Here is a 16,804-nt window from a genome sequence, read left to right on the forward strand (position 1 = left end):
ACAGGATGGAAGGGATTAACTAGTTGCTGTGTGCCGGTGTGCGGCCATTTCTGATCCCACCAGCTAAGTTACCTTCCAGCGAGCAATGATTTCGCCTAGCTGGCCTCGATCATTGTCCTGAACGTAGGCTCCTTCACGTCGCCTAATATCACCAAGGCCTGTGAGTAGATTACCACTTATTGTAGTGCGTCTTTCGCTATTGCCTTGTGCTGTGTTTCTGTATTTGTTTTCGGAAGGGCATGTTAAAGCAGCCTCCCGAGTGGCCGGGCTAGTAGAAGTACTTACATTGTGCGTGCAAGTCAGTACACAGAAAGGACCCTCATTCATATGCTGCGAGCACATCAAGGAGAAGGGAACAAGGAACGCAGACAGCATATGCAGGACCAAGCTGTTGTGCCGTGCAGCCAACGTCCCTTTCGGTGTCATGCGTTTTTTTTTTTTTTACGTTCTGACAGCATGTCAGTACGCTGCAGCGGTCAGCTAGCTCACCTTTCTGCACAAAACGTTTCAGCAGTTCCTGAGCTTGTTTGTTTCGGTTTCGAACACTGCACAGTAGAAGCCATTGAGGAGATGGAAGGCCGCTCCCGAGCCCGCATAAGGCCCGTGCGACGCGAGGACATCCCGGAACTGCTGCACATGAAGAGATCGCTGCGTCAGCTGTGTGGCGAGGCCTCTCCGCAGATGCTGCAGTCTCTCGACCCGGATGGCTTCTTGGCTGCGGTCTCGGACGGAGGTGACGTAAGATTAGAACAGATGTTGGATTTTGCAAATAGGTGACCTTCTGGGAGAAAATTCATTTCCATCCCTCCGATTTGAACTGCAGTTCAGTCAAGAACAAGGTCTTTCTTGAATGGCCACATCGAGTTGAGAGCCTTCACTTCGCCTCGACGAGAGTTGTCAAAGCTGGTTGAGGCCAGCTCTTACACAATCCCTAGCCGCTTCTAATGCATGTCAGTGAGATTTGGACGAGTTTTCAAGCGCACAAGTTCTTTTTTAATTGTCGTAGCTTTGGTTGAACTACAATAAGGTCATTTTGATTCTAGGATTTTGTTACATTTTGATTCGGAACTTGCCATTCTTTTGAAATGATCGCTACATAGAGAACGACACTTATATGTAGAGAATAAGGTCCAAAGGGTCTCTTTGTAGGGAATGAATCACGATCACTGACCAAGTCTGAAGAAGTAATTGATGTTTCGGAACCTCATACAAATAAGGAACAGGAACAAGGAACCCGTATGCGGTTCTGAAACGTAAGTTACTTCTTCAGACTTGGTCAGTGACCGTGGTTCACCTCCCCCCCCCCCCCCCCTCTCTCCTCCCCAAGTACCACAGGTAATCTGCCCAATATTGCAAATGGCTGGTTTCGCTCTGTTCCTTTGTATGACCAGCATTTGCCAATACGTTCCCAATATTGGGCCAATTATCTGTGCTGCTTGGGCCATGCCTAACAAGAGGAACTTTCACAGTCCCATTGTGTGGTCGCAGGTCAGTTGTACGGCGGCTGCTCCATCGCCATACTCTCCGACAGCGTGGCGACCGTCGGCTTCTGGTGCGTCCTGCCCGAGCTGCGCGACTCCCCTTTGGCAGAGCAGCTCCTGCGAGCTGGCCTGCGGAGGGCCGGCGACAGGAACGTGGTGCTTCGCAGCGACGGCGCCACCGTGCGAGAGCTGCAGCGCACCGAGCTCTTCCCGCGTGTTGGCCGCTGGCTTTTCCACAAGGTGGGGCCGGCGCTGCCCTGCATAGACGCCCTGCCCGAGAAAGTCGAGGGCGTCCGCGTGAGAAACTACAACATCCACGCGGATGCTGACCGCGTTGGCTCGTACGCTACGGAAATCCTCAAGATGCCCATGCGCGAGTACCTACGGTAGGTCACCTAAGCGTACCAGCTCTAACCTCTCGTGATGCATTTTGCGAGCAGGTAGATGTGCACAGTCTCTTTGCGTGACACAAAGGGTCATTGCTCTTATACGCGACAGCTTAAAGCTCCTATTTCGTCGAAAATCTGGCATCGTCGGCGGCATGAGCGAAATTTACGGTGCTTTTGTCGTCGGCGGCGTGAGCGAAATCTCCTGATCAATCGATAAGGTGGTTACGTCATCTGTGGAGCGGCGGTATTGAAAAGTTATTCAAATATTACAGAGCTGATGATTAGAAGGTCTCAACACGGCTCAGGCGTCATTATGACATGTAAGTATATAAAGTAGATGAATTGCGCTGAAGTGAAAATTGGGGTTAATTAGTCGAAAATCGAGTCCCTGACCACTGGGTTGCAAGTCAGACACGCTGCTACCAGACCACGCAGACCCGTTCGTACGGTTTGGTTAAAGCGGTGTTTTTACGTATGTCGCGTGCCCTTTCATATAGTGATTGTGAAACATGAAACAGTGTTCACGTCTGCATCGGCAGGAGTAACCGCTGACGGAACCAGTTAACGCTGTCACTTCACACCCTTAAAGGCGGAGCTTAGGTGTCCCTCAAATTTGTTCGATGATGATATGGACCTTAAATGTTTTAATGCGCGACAAGAGTTGATGCTCAATCTGCGACGCTGTCGTGGTTCAGCTTTTGTCAAAAGCCTGAGCGGTTTGCTTCTGGCTCATGTTGTGAGGCCCGTTAACCATCGCCAGCATTCCTAATCTCTCGAAGGTGAGGGAAACTCTTGCTAAGACTCCAAAATTTAGGACTTCCACACGTGCCCGAAGCGCCGCACTACAGGATTTAGGAGCGAAATCTCTTGATTCTGCAACTGCGCTTGAATATCTCTCGGGCGCCACTATGACAGTACAGAAAAGGCACTTTGTAGGAATCCTAACATTTACACTCGGCAATATGACCACGACCTCGCGCCCAGTGCCATGTCCAAGCAGCCGGGCGTCGGGTTCAAGGTGGCCTTCGAAGGCAACGTCCTGTGCGGCGTGGGCACCATCGAGCGAGACGTGGGCGGCTGCGCGCTCGTCCGCCACCTCCTGGCGAACGATCTACCCCGTGCACAAGTAGTGCTCCGAAGCCTGATCGCCGACTTTCCCGTGGCGTCTTCAGCTGGAATCTGCATGGCGGCCACCGGGAAGCGTTTTCCCGCCGTCAGTCCACGAGCGGAGAAAGAGGGGCACCCCGCCTTCTTCTACGAGCCCCTGGGACTGCGATACGTCTCCACCATGCTCATGTCCTTTACGCTGCGGGAGCCTGCTATTGATTATAACCGTGTGTTTGCACTGTACACAGTACTCCTATTCGCCGTCATAGTGCCGATGCTTTTGTATGCATGGCCGTCTGCGTGCCCATGCGTGCGCTGCATGCGTGTGTGTGTGAGGGAGAGAGAGGAGAGAGAGAGAGTGTAGTGTGCGTCTGTGTTTACAATTTTTAAACGCATACATTAGCGAGATAATAGGGCTTTCAATGAAGATATGAAGTTTTTTTCATAGCGATTAGGGTTATTATCAAGCAAACATATTTAGGCGCAATGGCTCAGGCCTCTCCTCACTCTCGAATCACGGTTAAATGCAGCAAAGCTCGAATGTGTGTGGTATCGGTAAGCGCTCGTTTTGCCGCCTTATAGACAACTAGGTTTTGAGTCGGTTGTTCATTCACAGTCTTTTTTTTTTTTACACACATGTGGTTGAACATGATTAACAGTGCGGAAAGCAAATGGTAGGCGCGCATGTGCATTTATTTTTAGCGTATAATTACAGGTGCAGCTTTCTGGACTGTTGAGTCGTGTAAGCGTGCACCTGCGCAGCTGCTTTGATGTAGCATGCTATTTTCTTGCTTTTACCTTTTCAGATCTATGATCTGTGCTTGAATGGAAGCGTATTTGTCTATAACTGAAGAACAGGTAGTTTCAGGAAGTTAGGAAATTTGTGTTGTTCGTTTCGGTGTTTCTGCGTGGCGCCTTCGCGTTCTGCATACTTCGGCGGCCAGTTCGCTGATGCCCTTTTCGCATGTGGTTAGATTGTCGCAGGTGTGTCGTGTACCGTCGAAATAAAATTTTATAAATTCAAAGAAAATGCCCCAGCGCTTCACCTCTGCTTTAAAAACATAGAACATTTAGAACTTCTCAGTATGACACAAAATACTGCACTGTTCACGACACTGGAGATTGCTATCTATTACCTGCTTCATCACACAATGTGGTTCGGGTTGAAAAACTCCCTTTCTAAACTGTGTTAATTCTTTAATATCCTACCATCGACATGGCACTTTCAGCTCAGAAAATCCAGCTTGATATACAAGCACAGATCCCTGTGAGACTGTATACAAGCACAGATCTCGTCTACATCGCTGCGCTCTGTCGTATAGCATATATTTCAGATGTAACGCTGTTCAATTGTATAAGCTTTTCTAAGGAATTGTTACGTATACCAAATGAACTGTGACTCAGGTGCAAAGTGCAGGGATGGCATTGCAGAGCGCAGTTTTTCACCTGAAATTTATGAAGTCCGAACCAATCATACCACACAAATTATGTGTCCACGTGGTGTTAAGAATTGGCATGAGACTTAGGTTGGATTACACAAAAAATACAGCTGTTTCATCGTTTAATACCTGACTGCCGGAAAACCACAAAAATACCGCAGCTAATTTGGTACAGGGCTATTGGAGAGATTAATAACGGGATCACAAGTACACCATTCTCAAGAAATTACAAGCGAGATTGCGCAAAGCCAGCGTGTGGCACACTAGTGAGAGTAGGCGCAGTCACGGACAAAGTGGTTATAGGCTTCTGTGTCAAAAGTTGGTTTCGGAGGATTTTCGCCAAAGCCAGAGTAAAACAAGGTTCTTTCTTTTGTGCACTAAAAAAAAAGGTCATTTTTCTATTAAAATTTTTCGAACATGCGATCAAACTAAAAAAAATCGTTTTTTGAAATCCCAAAAAAAGCGCTAGCAAATTTTTAAATGTTAAAACGAGATATGTTATCTACAGGAAGATAAGCTTCAAGATACTGAACGAAAAGGCGAAAGCGCTACAGATGGAATCAGATCCATGACTTTCGGTGATGGATGACCATGTTAGTGCAGCATGCAGAAGGGAGAAGACGTCTTCACTGTGGGGGCAACCCTGGAAAATAATTTTGGGAATAAAAGCAATTCATTCCAGAGCGCTTAACAACAAACAGATCTCGAGAAAAATTTGCACGAGCCATGCAACTAACAGACAGGTATAGGAAATCCAGTGCGACGTCGAAGAGACACTTTCGCTTTCGAAGAGGGTACCCTGCAGCTTCCAGTCAGGCGTTATTTTTGCTGTAATTTCAGATGTGAGAATCCATAAATATAGGTATCACCTGCTTGTACGCGTAGGCAACATAGGAGGAGTGCATTCCACCTCATGATCTCATTCGCCAGTGTCCGGTGTTACTCTGAAGCTCAGCCGGGGCAGCCAGAGTACGGCCAAGATCATCCCTGAAATGTTCAACTTAAGCCCTTGTTCACAGAAATAATTCACTCTCGGGAGCAGCTGCTTAATTTTCTGAACACGGTTGCAGCGAAAACTGTCTTTCAGAATGTGAACGCTGTGGATATTCTCCGGACTCTTAAGTAGTTTAGAATTTCACTCTGTGCGTCATCATCACCGTCATACAGTGTCGTCTTTCCGTCGGTGCTTCACCTCATGCCCTTCGCATGTGTGGTGTAGTAGTAGTTGTTGTTAGCCAAAAATAGATGGCACATACCCACACTGGGAGATCGGCCAAAAATCGGGAGGCATAGATTGCTATTCACGTATACATTTACGTGGCCAGAAATAAAAAAAGATGAAACGCATGCGGGATGCAACATCCGTGGGAGCAGGAGGTCACAGTCATGTCCAGCATGGACGACCTTTTCTTCATATTATCGGTATTAAAACACTTTATGACGCGTGAAGTCATCAATATGACTAACGGCAGTAACTATCCCTCCTGTTCCGTCACTGTTCCGTCCGTTTATTATTTTAATGTGGAGGTATTTTTGCCTTAGCGTGGACCGTGGAAAGTTTCCTTTGCTCACATCGGTCACGTGGAACGTCACTGAAAACTTGAAAGCTGCCGCATGGAACTGTGAAGCCTTCATACGACAGGAAAGCAGAAGAATTCTAGATCTCTGTTGTTCTTTCTGTTAGGTCTCTGTTATTTCGGTTGCGCGATCAAGACCGACCTTCTTGAAGCTGTGAGTGCGGGAAAGAAACTCTGTTTTCAAACCAATGCTGAATCCAACTCCTTCTAGCTGGATTATGGCGGATGGTGGTAGTGATGATGATATCGCGGCTATACCCTCTGAAGCACTCGGTGGGAAGATAAGAAGATAAGCTAAGGAGAGCGCTAAATTAGCTTAAACGCATCTGATCATTCAAGACAAAGAGGGAGATAAAGAACCTTGCCAGGTGGCGCTTTGGTATAGTTTAAAGTCCCAACAAGGCCTGTGAGGTCGTTTCCTTTGATACGCTGTTTCTAGGTTTGTCTCCCTTGCTCATCTCTATAATTTTTTATATAATTTGGGAGAGCTTAATGCTTTGAGCTCGGTTTCTCTTCCGGTGACTCGCTAGTGGTATGCTTTAAATAACACCGGAAGAAGACAAGGAAGAAACATAAGGACGAAAAGAAAAAAGTATTGCTGCCTTCCCGCTTGCCTCCTATATTTTGTCGTAATCGTACAGAAATTTCCTTGTTTACGTCACTACACCTTGGCCAATCCCCCCATGTGGGTGTGTGTCATTATAAAGAGGATGATGAAGAAGAAGAAGAAGATCGCGGGTGTCGCACGAGCTTATCCGTGCCCGACACGGCGCCCTAACCGGCTATTTCTCGAGTCCCCTTCAAAATCGTCCGAACGGCGCTGGCTCTTTCCACCGATGGCCGCTGTCCGTAGCTACTGCATCCTTGCGCTCGCGATATCCTGAGCGATCCGATTCGGCACGTCGTCTTCCCACTCCCGGCCACCGGACAGCTTCGCAGATCTGTGGCTGCGGCGTAGACTCCTGCTGCTGGGCGCTAAGGAAGCGCGACGCTCTTCCCGTCTGTCCTGTCCGAATGAGCCAGTTCCAGGAGCCTGCAAATATGTTCGACTGCTGCTATCGCGGAGTGAAGGACAAGGAGTCCTCGGACAATGTGACCGCCAAGCGGACCTTCATAATGAGGGGCACCGGCTCTCAGCCGTCCATCGGGCAGCTCACCGCAGCAAGGGTCGAACAGCCGGCGGCGCAGGAAGAGTCCGAGGAGAAGTGAGTGGCCGCCCAGTTTGATTGGCTTCGTTAATCGCGTGTAGGATACAGCCGCTGCTACTGCTGCTTGTCGGTGCGTCTTCCTATGGCAGAGCTCCCCGTCTAGAACGCCTCAATTACAATGAACGGCTTGGCACACAAACAGTTCTATTGCTGCCGGTCGACCTTTTCGTCAGGCCGACATCTCTTAGCTCTGATCCTGTGTCATTGGTTTACCGGCAATTTTACAAAGATCAGATTCACTAATTGTAATAAACTTTCAGCGCTGAGCCGCGGCGCTCAATGTGTTTTTCAGTTATAGTATACCTATGCTGTGCATAGAAACATTTGCTACGTCTTTAGCCGACGTGGCTTGAACCTGTGGTCAAGTTAAAAAACTTGACTCTTAACGAGAGAATAGCCTAGTTACTTCAGTTACGTAAGAGATCAAGGAAATAAACAATCTTAAGAGCGGTTCGATCGTGAAATTCGGAGCTAGACTTAACAAATTATCTCCTGCACTGTCTTCACGCTGAGAAAAACGGGCTCATAATAGAGCTTTTAAGCCAACTAGTTGTCAATGGCATTATTTCTCTCTATCATTCTTGTAAGTACACGTGTCTCGACGACAAATAGCTAAGAAAATCTTGGAGGCTTCCATTATATTTTTCGTATTTCTTTGTAATCCCTGCACTGGCCCGTTTAGCCCTTTCCGGGAATGAGCTTTAAATGTTTGCTGCCTTTTTTTTTTTGCCTTCTTGATCAAAATTACTTGATGCCCCAATTCATGCTATCACGCGAGTTTTCGCATGTCGTCGTAGAATAATGAGCTGTTGAAATTAGCGGCGTACTGCTTCGGTTACTTCCTCGTCGGATGCAATGCGCGTACACTTAGAATGTTTCTTCGTCTTTGAAAAACAACCAGAAGTCCGACGGCATCCGGTCCGGGCAGTAACAATGGTTGGACGGGAAAGCCGCCCTCAATATGACACAACGGCATCAAGAAACTGGCGTACCGACGGAGGAAGAGAATCACCGCTCGTGGAAACTATCGAGGAGTAGCACACAGATGGAAAAAATGGCATTCTGAACATTCATGCCAAAGCAGGTTGTTTTGATTCTGTGTCTAAATTAAACTTTTGCAGCCTGGAAGGGAAAACTTAGAGAGCGCTCATCGCCTGAAGTAAGCTCGCACTTAAAAGAAGATATGCCTGCAAAGAAACTCTGCTGTATGCATTTCGGGAGCGGGCCACACTGTGAGCAGCAGCTTTTCACTAATCTGTGAGGGAGCTCTGGTGCGCTGTTTTAATGCTTTAGCATTAGGAGCCCCACCGCGAAGAAGTATCCGGCTTCCCGCGGCGTAGTGTTGTGTACACTCGTTGCCTGCCACCTGCCACTCTTGGTACACGGAAGAGCCGCCTGGCACCAGCCACGGTTGGCAGGTTGCAAAGCGGAGAGAGAAAAAATCCCTCTCTCAACTTGCAGGGGAAAGGAGGGACAGCCGGAAGGTGGCCCTCACAGAAAGCCACCCCCCCCCCCCCCCAAGGAAAAAAAAAAGTACTAAAACTGATAATAACTCGATATGACCAGGTATGATCCAGCGAAGATGAAAATGACTATAAGTGACTCAGCAACGTTGCTCTGCAGTATTCCCAGCGAAGTTGAGCTAAGAACCTTTAATCAGCAAAAAATACATGCCAAAATAGGTAATAAAAAGTGAAGAGAAAATAAGAAATACAAGAAAAGCAATTAAAAGCAATGAGAAGACCTATTGCTAACGCACTGTCATTACATAATGATAATTAGGTACCACCGTAATTTTTTTCTCGCGTTTTCTTCTCCCTTTTCGTGGCAACCATATCAGCAACAACAAGAATGACGGTTACAAGAATTTGATGGTTTTCAAAAAAGAAAAGAACATTTGTAATGAGATGTTCCGCAGTGGCGACACATTTACGTTAATAAAGCGTGATCTTAACTGAAACGAAGCTCACTGTCTCAGCAAAAAGGAAATGATTGCTCCTATATTTGGTTTCTTTTTTACTTGATCGCGAAGCGCATGTTTGTTTCGGACTTTTTTGTACACCCGTTTTCTCCGCAGCTTGGTAAATTGGTAAATTGGTTTTTGAAGAAAGGAAGTGGCGCAGTATCTGTCTCACATATATCGGCGGACACCTGAACCACGCCGTAAGGGAAGGTAGGGAGGTAATTTTGTAACCTTTTCTTCGTCCTCCATTAGGAATTACAGCAGTTTCGCATCGGCTCCAGTGCTATTTAAAGGAAAAGTGGCTTGAGTCTTATTCGAGCCGAAGAAAAAAGTCTCTACTATTAGCCACAGCCGTAGTGTGCATTGAGTTCCTTGTCCTTTCGGGCAACCAGAAAAAAAAAACTCCACGCGCATTTTACGACGTATGCCGTTTTATGTGAACAACTTTCCTGGCGTAAATGTCGCAAGCACGTGTTCTGGGTGAGCAGCTTCTGTCATTTCACGCGATGCCTTTTCAGAGAATACAAAAGCCTTCCAGACGCACGCAGGGCTGATTTAATTTAATTATTATTGGCACCGAGTGCGAAATTAAGTATCTAAGCCTGCACTATGGAATGAAGACTATTTTTTTTTATTTGTTCCAGCGCTTCCCTCTTTTGTTACTCGAATGCAGGAAGCGTGAAATTATGCCGACTTTGATCATTGGACCGCAGGCGCTCGCCTGTGCGCATCTTAGCCATTAATTAACCTTCCTACCCGAATGTCTAATTCTTCAATTTAAAACTACCAAAGACTTTATTTTGTGAGGATTATTTTTAGATCTATTCTTTTCCTAACCCGTTCTTTTGTCTATTTGCCACTGAGCAGCCCTGCATTTGATATTGATTACCCTGACGTACCAGGCGTGATCAACCAACAAACGGATAAAAATATGAAGAGAGCAATGGATCGTTAAATGATCCTGCCCCATAATGAGGTTAAAGTGGGAAGGCGCACACAACTTTAATGCGATAGCTTTATTTGGGGTTCTTCATGATAGAAACTTTGACGTAGATGTTTTTCTGGCTACAACGCAATTATAATTCCTATTTTTAAGGCTTTTTGCATTGACAGTTATTTTATTTCGATTTTATATTATCAGCACCATGGTAGCTAGCTGATTCCGGCGAGAAAATAAGACATAACGATGTCTGAACCAAGAAAGAAGATGGAAAATGAAATGGACGAAAAGTAAAACAATCCTGCCTAAGAGACCTTCATTTTTGCTCTCAAATGAGAACCGGTAAGCTTATTCTGCTTTGACAAGCTTATCAACTGCGCAATGCACTGTACAAGCGCGTGCATATAGAAGTTAATCTGGAATTAGAAAATTATTCCAATTTCGGCCGCTCTACAAACACCGCGATTGTTTAGCTCTCACTTGCCACTAGCTGCAACCGTCAAGTGTCGATCAGTTGTCGGCAATTCTCTGAAGCAGGCTCCAGCGGCCCTACGTGATCCGGGCGATGCGGCCCGAGGAGCTGGAAGAGGCCTACAAGATTCGCCTCCAGACTAATTACGTCTTCTCGAAGAACACCATCCACACGTCATGGAAGATGCAGCCGGACAGCTTCCTGGTCGCTGTCACTGACGACGGTAAGCGTTTCGAATTGCACCCAAACGTGTTTCCTCAGCAACGCCGAGTGAAAGTCTTCGGGCATCACTGCGCAGCATTGAGGCTGCGGCGCTCAGCAAGTCTGTAAATTTGACCAGATATTTTCAGCACATAGAGCCCATTACATTGCTGTTGAAGGTTTGTGTTAGTTCGGGCGTGGGAACCCCACATGCGAGGAACCTCTCAACACTGCTTCTAGGTGTAGATTAGAAAAGGTTTATTGCGGTAGAGGGGGAGATAGAGAGAGGTAGAGTGTAAAAGAAAGCACTTCCGGTGCTGTGGGGGTGCAGACGGTCACGGTATGGTGCCTGGTCAAAGCGAATGGGGAATGCGTCAATCGGCGGGGCTGTAGGGGTTAGTTGTCGTCTGTGGAGACGCCTGCGAGTCTTTGTGGATGCGGCCGATCCGTGCTAGTTTCTTGGAAGCGGCCGGCTTGTATGCGCGAAAGAGGCAAGGACTGCTGGAGCGGCCTTGAGTCGCTTGGTCACCAAACACGACAATTGCGGCTGTGGGAATCCTTATCAGTTGTGTGCTGAAGTAACCAAACGTCAGTAGCATTAATCAAGCAACAGAACTTGCGAAGGACATTTTGTGCTTCAATCATTGCATAAAATCATCATCACCGTTACCACCACCAGCTTAAATACAGCCGCTACAAGGCAAAACCTCTCCCATATGTATGCAATGAACCGCTAGCTGCGGCCAGATTATCCCCCAGACTTAAGATCTCACCCGCCCACCTTACTGCCTTCTACGCTTTCCTTTCTTAGAATTCGGGCCATTACATTGCACAGAGGGGCCATTGGTTACCTTGTCTTCGGGTTGCATTCAGATCCACCCTCATTTATTCTTCTTAGTTTGAGCTGTTAACATTAAAACGCATCTTTACACTGACACATTCTGCTCTCTTCCTGTAATTCATAGTGTGGACCAGCGCAAAACGGACGAGGACCAATGAAAGAGAAGACGACATGGGCTCTGTCGTCTTCTCTTTCCTTGGTCCTCGTCTGTTTTGCGCTGGTCCGCACAATGAATTACTTCCAACTTGCCCAGAAAAACGTTTTGTCCCTTCCTGTCCCTTAGCGACACACCTCTATTTTTCCTTTCCATAGCTCGCAGCGCTGTCTTCAGTTGAAGTTCAAAACTTTTCGTTAGCGTCCAAGTTTCCATTCTATGAGTTAGTTCTTACAACATACAACTGGATATACTTTCCTATTCAGAGATATTGGCAAGCTGCTATTCGTGTTGTAAGAGTACTTAGAAAATGCACTGCGCCCAGTTCTTACTCTTCTAGTGTCGAGTATTCACTGTATGCGTGGGCCAAGTAGCTGTATTACCTTGCCAATTCCAATGCTTCGCTGTCGATCGAAAACTGCGGTTCTCTTCCGAGGCTGTTGAGCATGACCCCATTTTTCATGTTAATCTAGAAATCCAACCATTCTACTTTGCCTCTTTTTGTGTTCGGTCATGCTCTGGAATTAGTCTCCCGGGTTACTTAAAAGGGCAATTTCATCAGCATACTATTATATTCCCCATTAATTTTTATCTACAACACTATAACACTATAACAGTGGAGAGATCGTGACTCTCTGCCTGACGCCAGTCCTGGCTGGGATTTGATTACTTTCACTGTAGAGACTATGGCGGCTGTGAAAACGCTAAAGGATTTTAACGCGGCAGCGTTAAAGGTCCGAAAAATCCAGAGTCGGCATTGTTGGCGTTGTGAGCGAAAAATCACGGGCATGCCTCTGGCAGGTGGTCCCAAGAGAGCAACCTAGGAACCCCTTTTCTTCGCAGCTTCGTAAAACTAACTCTGTAACCATTTCTTTGCTCTGCATTAGGAATCGCAGCACTTTCGCTTCAGTTTCATAGCTATTAAAAGGGAAAGTGGCTTGATTCGTGGCTTGATGCCTTGCAGCATCATCACAACCTGCCCACCTGATAATTAGCAAACTGCCCATCATGGCAGGTGGTAGTTAATGATTGGTCTCTTAGGAAGATCAACCATGCCCGCACAAGGCCCACCGCTGGGAGCACCTTCCATTGCAGAGCGGTGGCGCATCGCTTAACCGCTGCGCCACAGCACCAGGAGGGGTGCGAGGACTCTGGGGGATCTGTGAATGTAAAGTATAGAACAACATTCTGGATATATGAAGATTCATTCATTACGCTACCGCGTCACACCCTTAAGGCGGAGCTTAAGTGTCCCCTCCGATTTTCAAATTCAGGCTTGTTCTGACACCTGAGCATTTTATGCTGCCTACCCTGCCTGGCACATCCACTTCCTCTACGCTGCGGTAATGAGCCCACAATATAAAGCCTATTAGCGTGATAGTATTAAGGAGCTCGTGTCATAGAAAATCCGTCGTCACCGCCAGCTTCGTTGGTCGTGAGTGCCAAATTCAGGTAATATCTCCAGAGAAAGAAACAAGAAGGCTGGTGTGCCCCCCAGGTCCCGTAACCTTGTGACGTCATCACAACCTGTCATCCGGAATGTGAGCAAAGTGCGCTGCGTGGCAAGTGGCTTTTAAATTAATGTTTGGTCGTTAGATTTTGCTCTGCTGGAGCAACCTCGGTTGCACTAGCTCCAGTGGTGCCAGCGCCTGCCATCGTAAAGCAGTGGCGTATCTCTTAACTGCTGCACCACTGCGCCAGGAATGGTATGAGGGCCCCCAGGGAGCTACGAATGTTAAGTAGAGAATGACAAATTATGCATATATGGGAATTAACTCATTAAGCTACCGCGTCATACCCTTAAAGCGAAGCTTTATGTACCCTCCAATTTTTTTACTTATATTATCGCTATTTAGACTCTTCCAACTCTACATGCAATTCTGGTGCTTTCGGATGAAAGTATTCATCATTCAGGTTCCAGGTCTGCTATGTATTCATAATTTAGCTCATCGGAAGTTAAAACAACGCATCCAGACAGTTCCCACGGTCCTCATGGTTTCAGAATAGAACAGTAAAAACGCAGCCACACTCACAAAAAAGAAGTTAAGGCCTTCAGTCGAATGGACACAGATTGTAATGACGAGAGTTCTTCGCTTGAGGACCACATTCAGGTGAGGCAAGATATGTGATTATCGGCTTCCTCCTAAAATCGATGCTTCTCTACTTGGACGTGACCACTCTTTGCTGTTAAACTCTCCTCGCTCGCTTTATTTTCGTATAGAAAACAAATTCATTTGTGTCTGAAAGGTTCCCATCAGTTATGCTTACATGAACTGGCAATGAATAGGGCTAAAGGTGTTCTCTCGAAGCGGCTGCAAACTATGCGATCCTGCTTGGCTGTGCCAGACGGGTATAATTCCGATCACTTGGCGTACTTCCGAGAGATATGAGCCATTAGTCAATGCAGCGGTGATTGTCGTTTGACCTATTGCTAAATACCGCTTATCCACCAGCAGCGATAGTGTTCAGAAAGAGCACGAGGCCAAAAGCGCGCCAAAGTGAGCGCCACCAAAATCATCGCTCGTCGGGCCACCCACCCAGGCCAGGTGTACGGTACCATCTCGATGGTGGCGTACAGTACGGACGTGGTGTTCCTGGGCCTGCTGGTGGTTAGGGAGGAGCTGCGCAACAGGCACATCGGCACGGAGCTCCTCATGGCGGGTCTCGAGAAAGCCGGCAAGAAGAACAAGTTCATGCGCTGCATCCTCTCGCTCGAGCCGCTCTTCAACCGCATGAACCTGTTCATGTGCCGCTCCCACGTGCTGCTGGGACGCAACGAGCCCGTCAAAGTGGATACAGCCAAGCTTGCCGTCGGGGACGTGTCCGGAGTGGACGTCAAGCCGTTTGAAGAAGCCGTTTGGGACAGGCTTCGGAAGTAAGCGAACTTTTTGGCCAAAATTTCACAGGGTGGGTCCGGGCTGTTTTCTTTATTTGGAGGTCCGCAAGCTATCCACTTAGTGTGAAGTAGTTCTTTGTTAGGCTTATTCCTTTACGCTTGAAGAACCCGCCAATCAAGTTCTTGCGTATTTTCTCTTTAAAGTTTGATTTCTGTGCAATGTTTCGTAATTGAATTGCATACCGGGCGCTATATTGGAGCATCCAGTGAAGGTAATCACCGCTGTTGGAGCGCAACTCATTGAGATTTGTCACAAGACACGCAATGTTATGCATAAAGTAAAAAACTTCGATACATTGAGAATGGTGCAGCGCAGTGACATGGCAGTCACGCTATGGGATATGTCTTTCGAGCTCTTGATAAAATATGAGTTAAGGTATATGTTATTGGTTAGGAGAAAAATGATCAAGCAATCATTATCAACTGAATGCAAAGAAAACATTTGATTTTAGATCAGAGCGCTCAAAAGAAACACTTCATTGAGAACTGCAGTAGATCTGAAACTAAATAAGGCCTCTTAGAATGACAAGCGGTGCCGGGTGTATCATTTAAATGACTAGACAATGCAGAATGCGAATAAAAGAGAAATATTTACCCCGGGCTGATATATAGTGCAATTCATAGTTTAGTAATTGAATTAAACAGGCAGTAGAGACATGCTCGGTCCACTGCGTTCTTCTCACTGTGTACGCGAATAACAGATTATGGGCAATTTTATTCATGAGCCAGCAGAATGTGTAATCAAGGCAGTCCCATCTGTATTCCTTGCTGCCATTCCACTTTATCATCCTGTTCGCACAGCCGCTCATACCTTTAAGTTCTCTATCATTACGCCCAGCCAATAAATATTACAACCCCTGCTATAATAATGACAACACAGCAAACAGAGTCGATGTTAATTAACGATCACTTCGATTTTATTGGCTGGAAGCGAGTGAAATTTCTTGTCACGCGTCGCGACGCGTAGAGCGCGAGACAAGACATACAAAAGGACCAAGAGCCGAAACACAGCACTGACTATAGCATGAAAAATTAGTTTTTAAGCTGTGCCACGTGTCATAATCCTTCGCGTGCCTCCTCTCGTTTAGTTGCCACTGGAATGGTTGTACCCGCTGTTCTGCCGAAGTACAGACATGTACGTCTGCGCGCTGGATGGCACGGACGGGAGAGCAACCACAACTGGTTCAGGGACCTAGTGTCTGACGTCCTCTCGACATGATTCTACAAAATTAACTAGTCCGCCAAAACATCTTATCACTTTGCCAAACGCGATGCTCCAGCTGTTGCCCCTCCTTAACCTAACCCGCACATTGCGGACGCAGGTACGATGCCGACGTGATGACAGTTGACCGGTCGCAGCTGCTGCAGGCCTTCATCAACGAGGAAGGCACGACGACAGAGGTGGCCGTGAGAGAGGACGGCTCTGTAGCCGGATACAGTGTAGTGCAGCTCATGACCGACGGCTCCTGGTACTTCTACATGCTGGCCGCCGACTCGCCCGACGTGGCACGCCTGTTGATCAATCATTTCGTTGGTGGCTGCCCCACGGCGAACGACGTGGGCGTAGTACTGGTCGGCCCGCTATGGCCCACCGAAGAAGAGTCCTTCGTGGTGCGCTCGCTGGGCTGGAACATCATCAAGCGCTCTGTCTGCCGTTTCAGCGACTCCGAGCTCAAGTTCGACTACAGCAGGATTTACTCCATGTAGAGCCGCCAGGAAGGCCAGCGCTGCACTGAATTTGCACACGTCAGAGGGGAAAAAATAAATTCAAGGATGCTCTACGGGTCTGACGTGCGCATACGTATTGACAGCGCTGTCCACATCTGTTCAACTCTGCTCAGTCTTGAGGAGAGCACCTTATGCCAAGACTTGCGCACCGCACATTACGTGGTTTGCGATCCGCATTGCTATAATTGGAGAAGGCTGCAAGTTTTGTTATAATCCCAACCGAAGAATGATTCGGAATGTTCACAAACCCCTCTTTCGCAGCGGCATTGCAGACAAATTGTGCCACTTTGCTTTTGGGCGGGGTTACAAAAGCGAGAGCATCTCAGTCTTCCTTGTAGCCCTGTCGCATCTAAATTTAGTGGCGTTGCGCATAGCTTGCAGCTGCTTCGAGCATGAACAGTATTTGTC

General features: G+C 47.2%; 2 protein-coding genes across 2 annotated transcripts; both read left to right on the forward strand.

Annotated features, from left to right (window-relative positions):
* Positions 1 to 570: 570 nt before the first annotated feature.
* Positions 571 to 3,413, forward strand: LOC149343312 (uncharacterized). Its single transcript, XM_089542360.1, has 3 exons — positions 571 to 738; positions 1,470 to 1,867; positions 2,855 to 3,413. The coding sequence occupies exons 1-3, from the start codon at positions 571 to 573 to the stop codon at positions 3,339 to 3,341; spliced, it is 1,053 nt and encodes a 350-aa protein (XP_089398486.1). The 3' UTR covers positions 3,342 to 3,413.
* A 3,304-nt stretch (positions 3,414 to 6,717) lies between these two features.
* Positions 6,718 to 16,449, forward strand: LOC149343313 (uncharacterized). The gene is made up of 4 exons (XM_089545829.1): positions 6,718 to 7,198; positions 10,639 to 10,799; positions 14,314 to 14,647; positions 15,991 to 16,449. Exons 1-4 carry the CDS (start codon positions 7,008 to 7,010, stop codon positions 16,373 to 16,375), a joined length of 1,071 nt encoding a protein of 356 aa, XP_089401955.1. The 5' UTR covers positions 6,718 to 7,007; the 3' UTR covers positions 16,376 to 16,449.
* Positions 16,450 to 16,804: the final 355 nt, after the last annotated feature.

This window comes from Amblyomma mixtum, chromosome 5 (assembly GCF_055824585.1).
Source record: "Amblyomma mixtum isolate Tamu chromosome 5, ASM5582458v1, whole genome shotgun sequence".
In the NCBI taxonomy this organism is placed as follows: Eukaryota; Metazoa; Arthropoda; class Arachnida; order Ixodida; family Ixodidae; genus Amblyomma; species Amblyomma mixtum.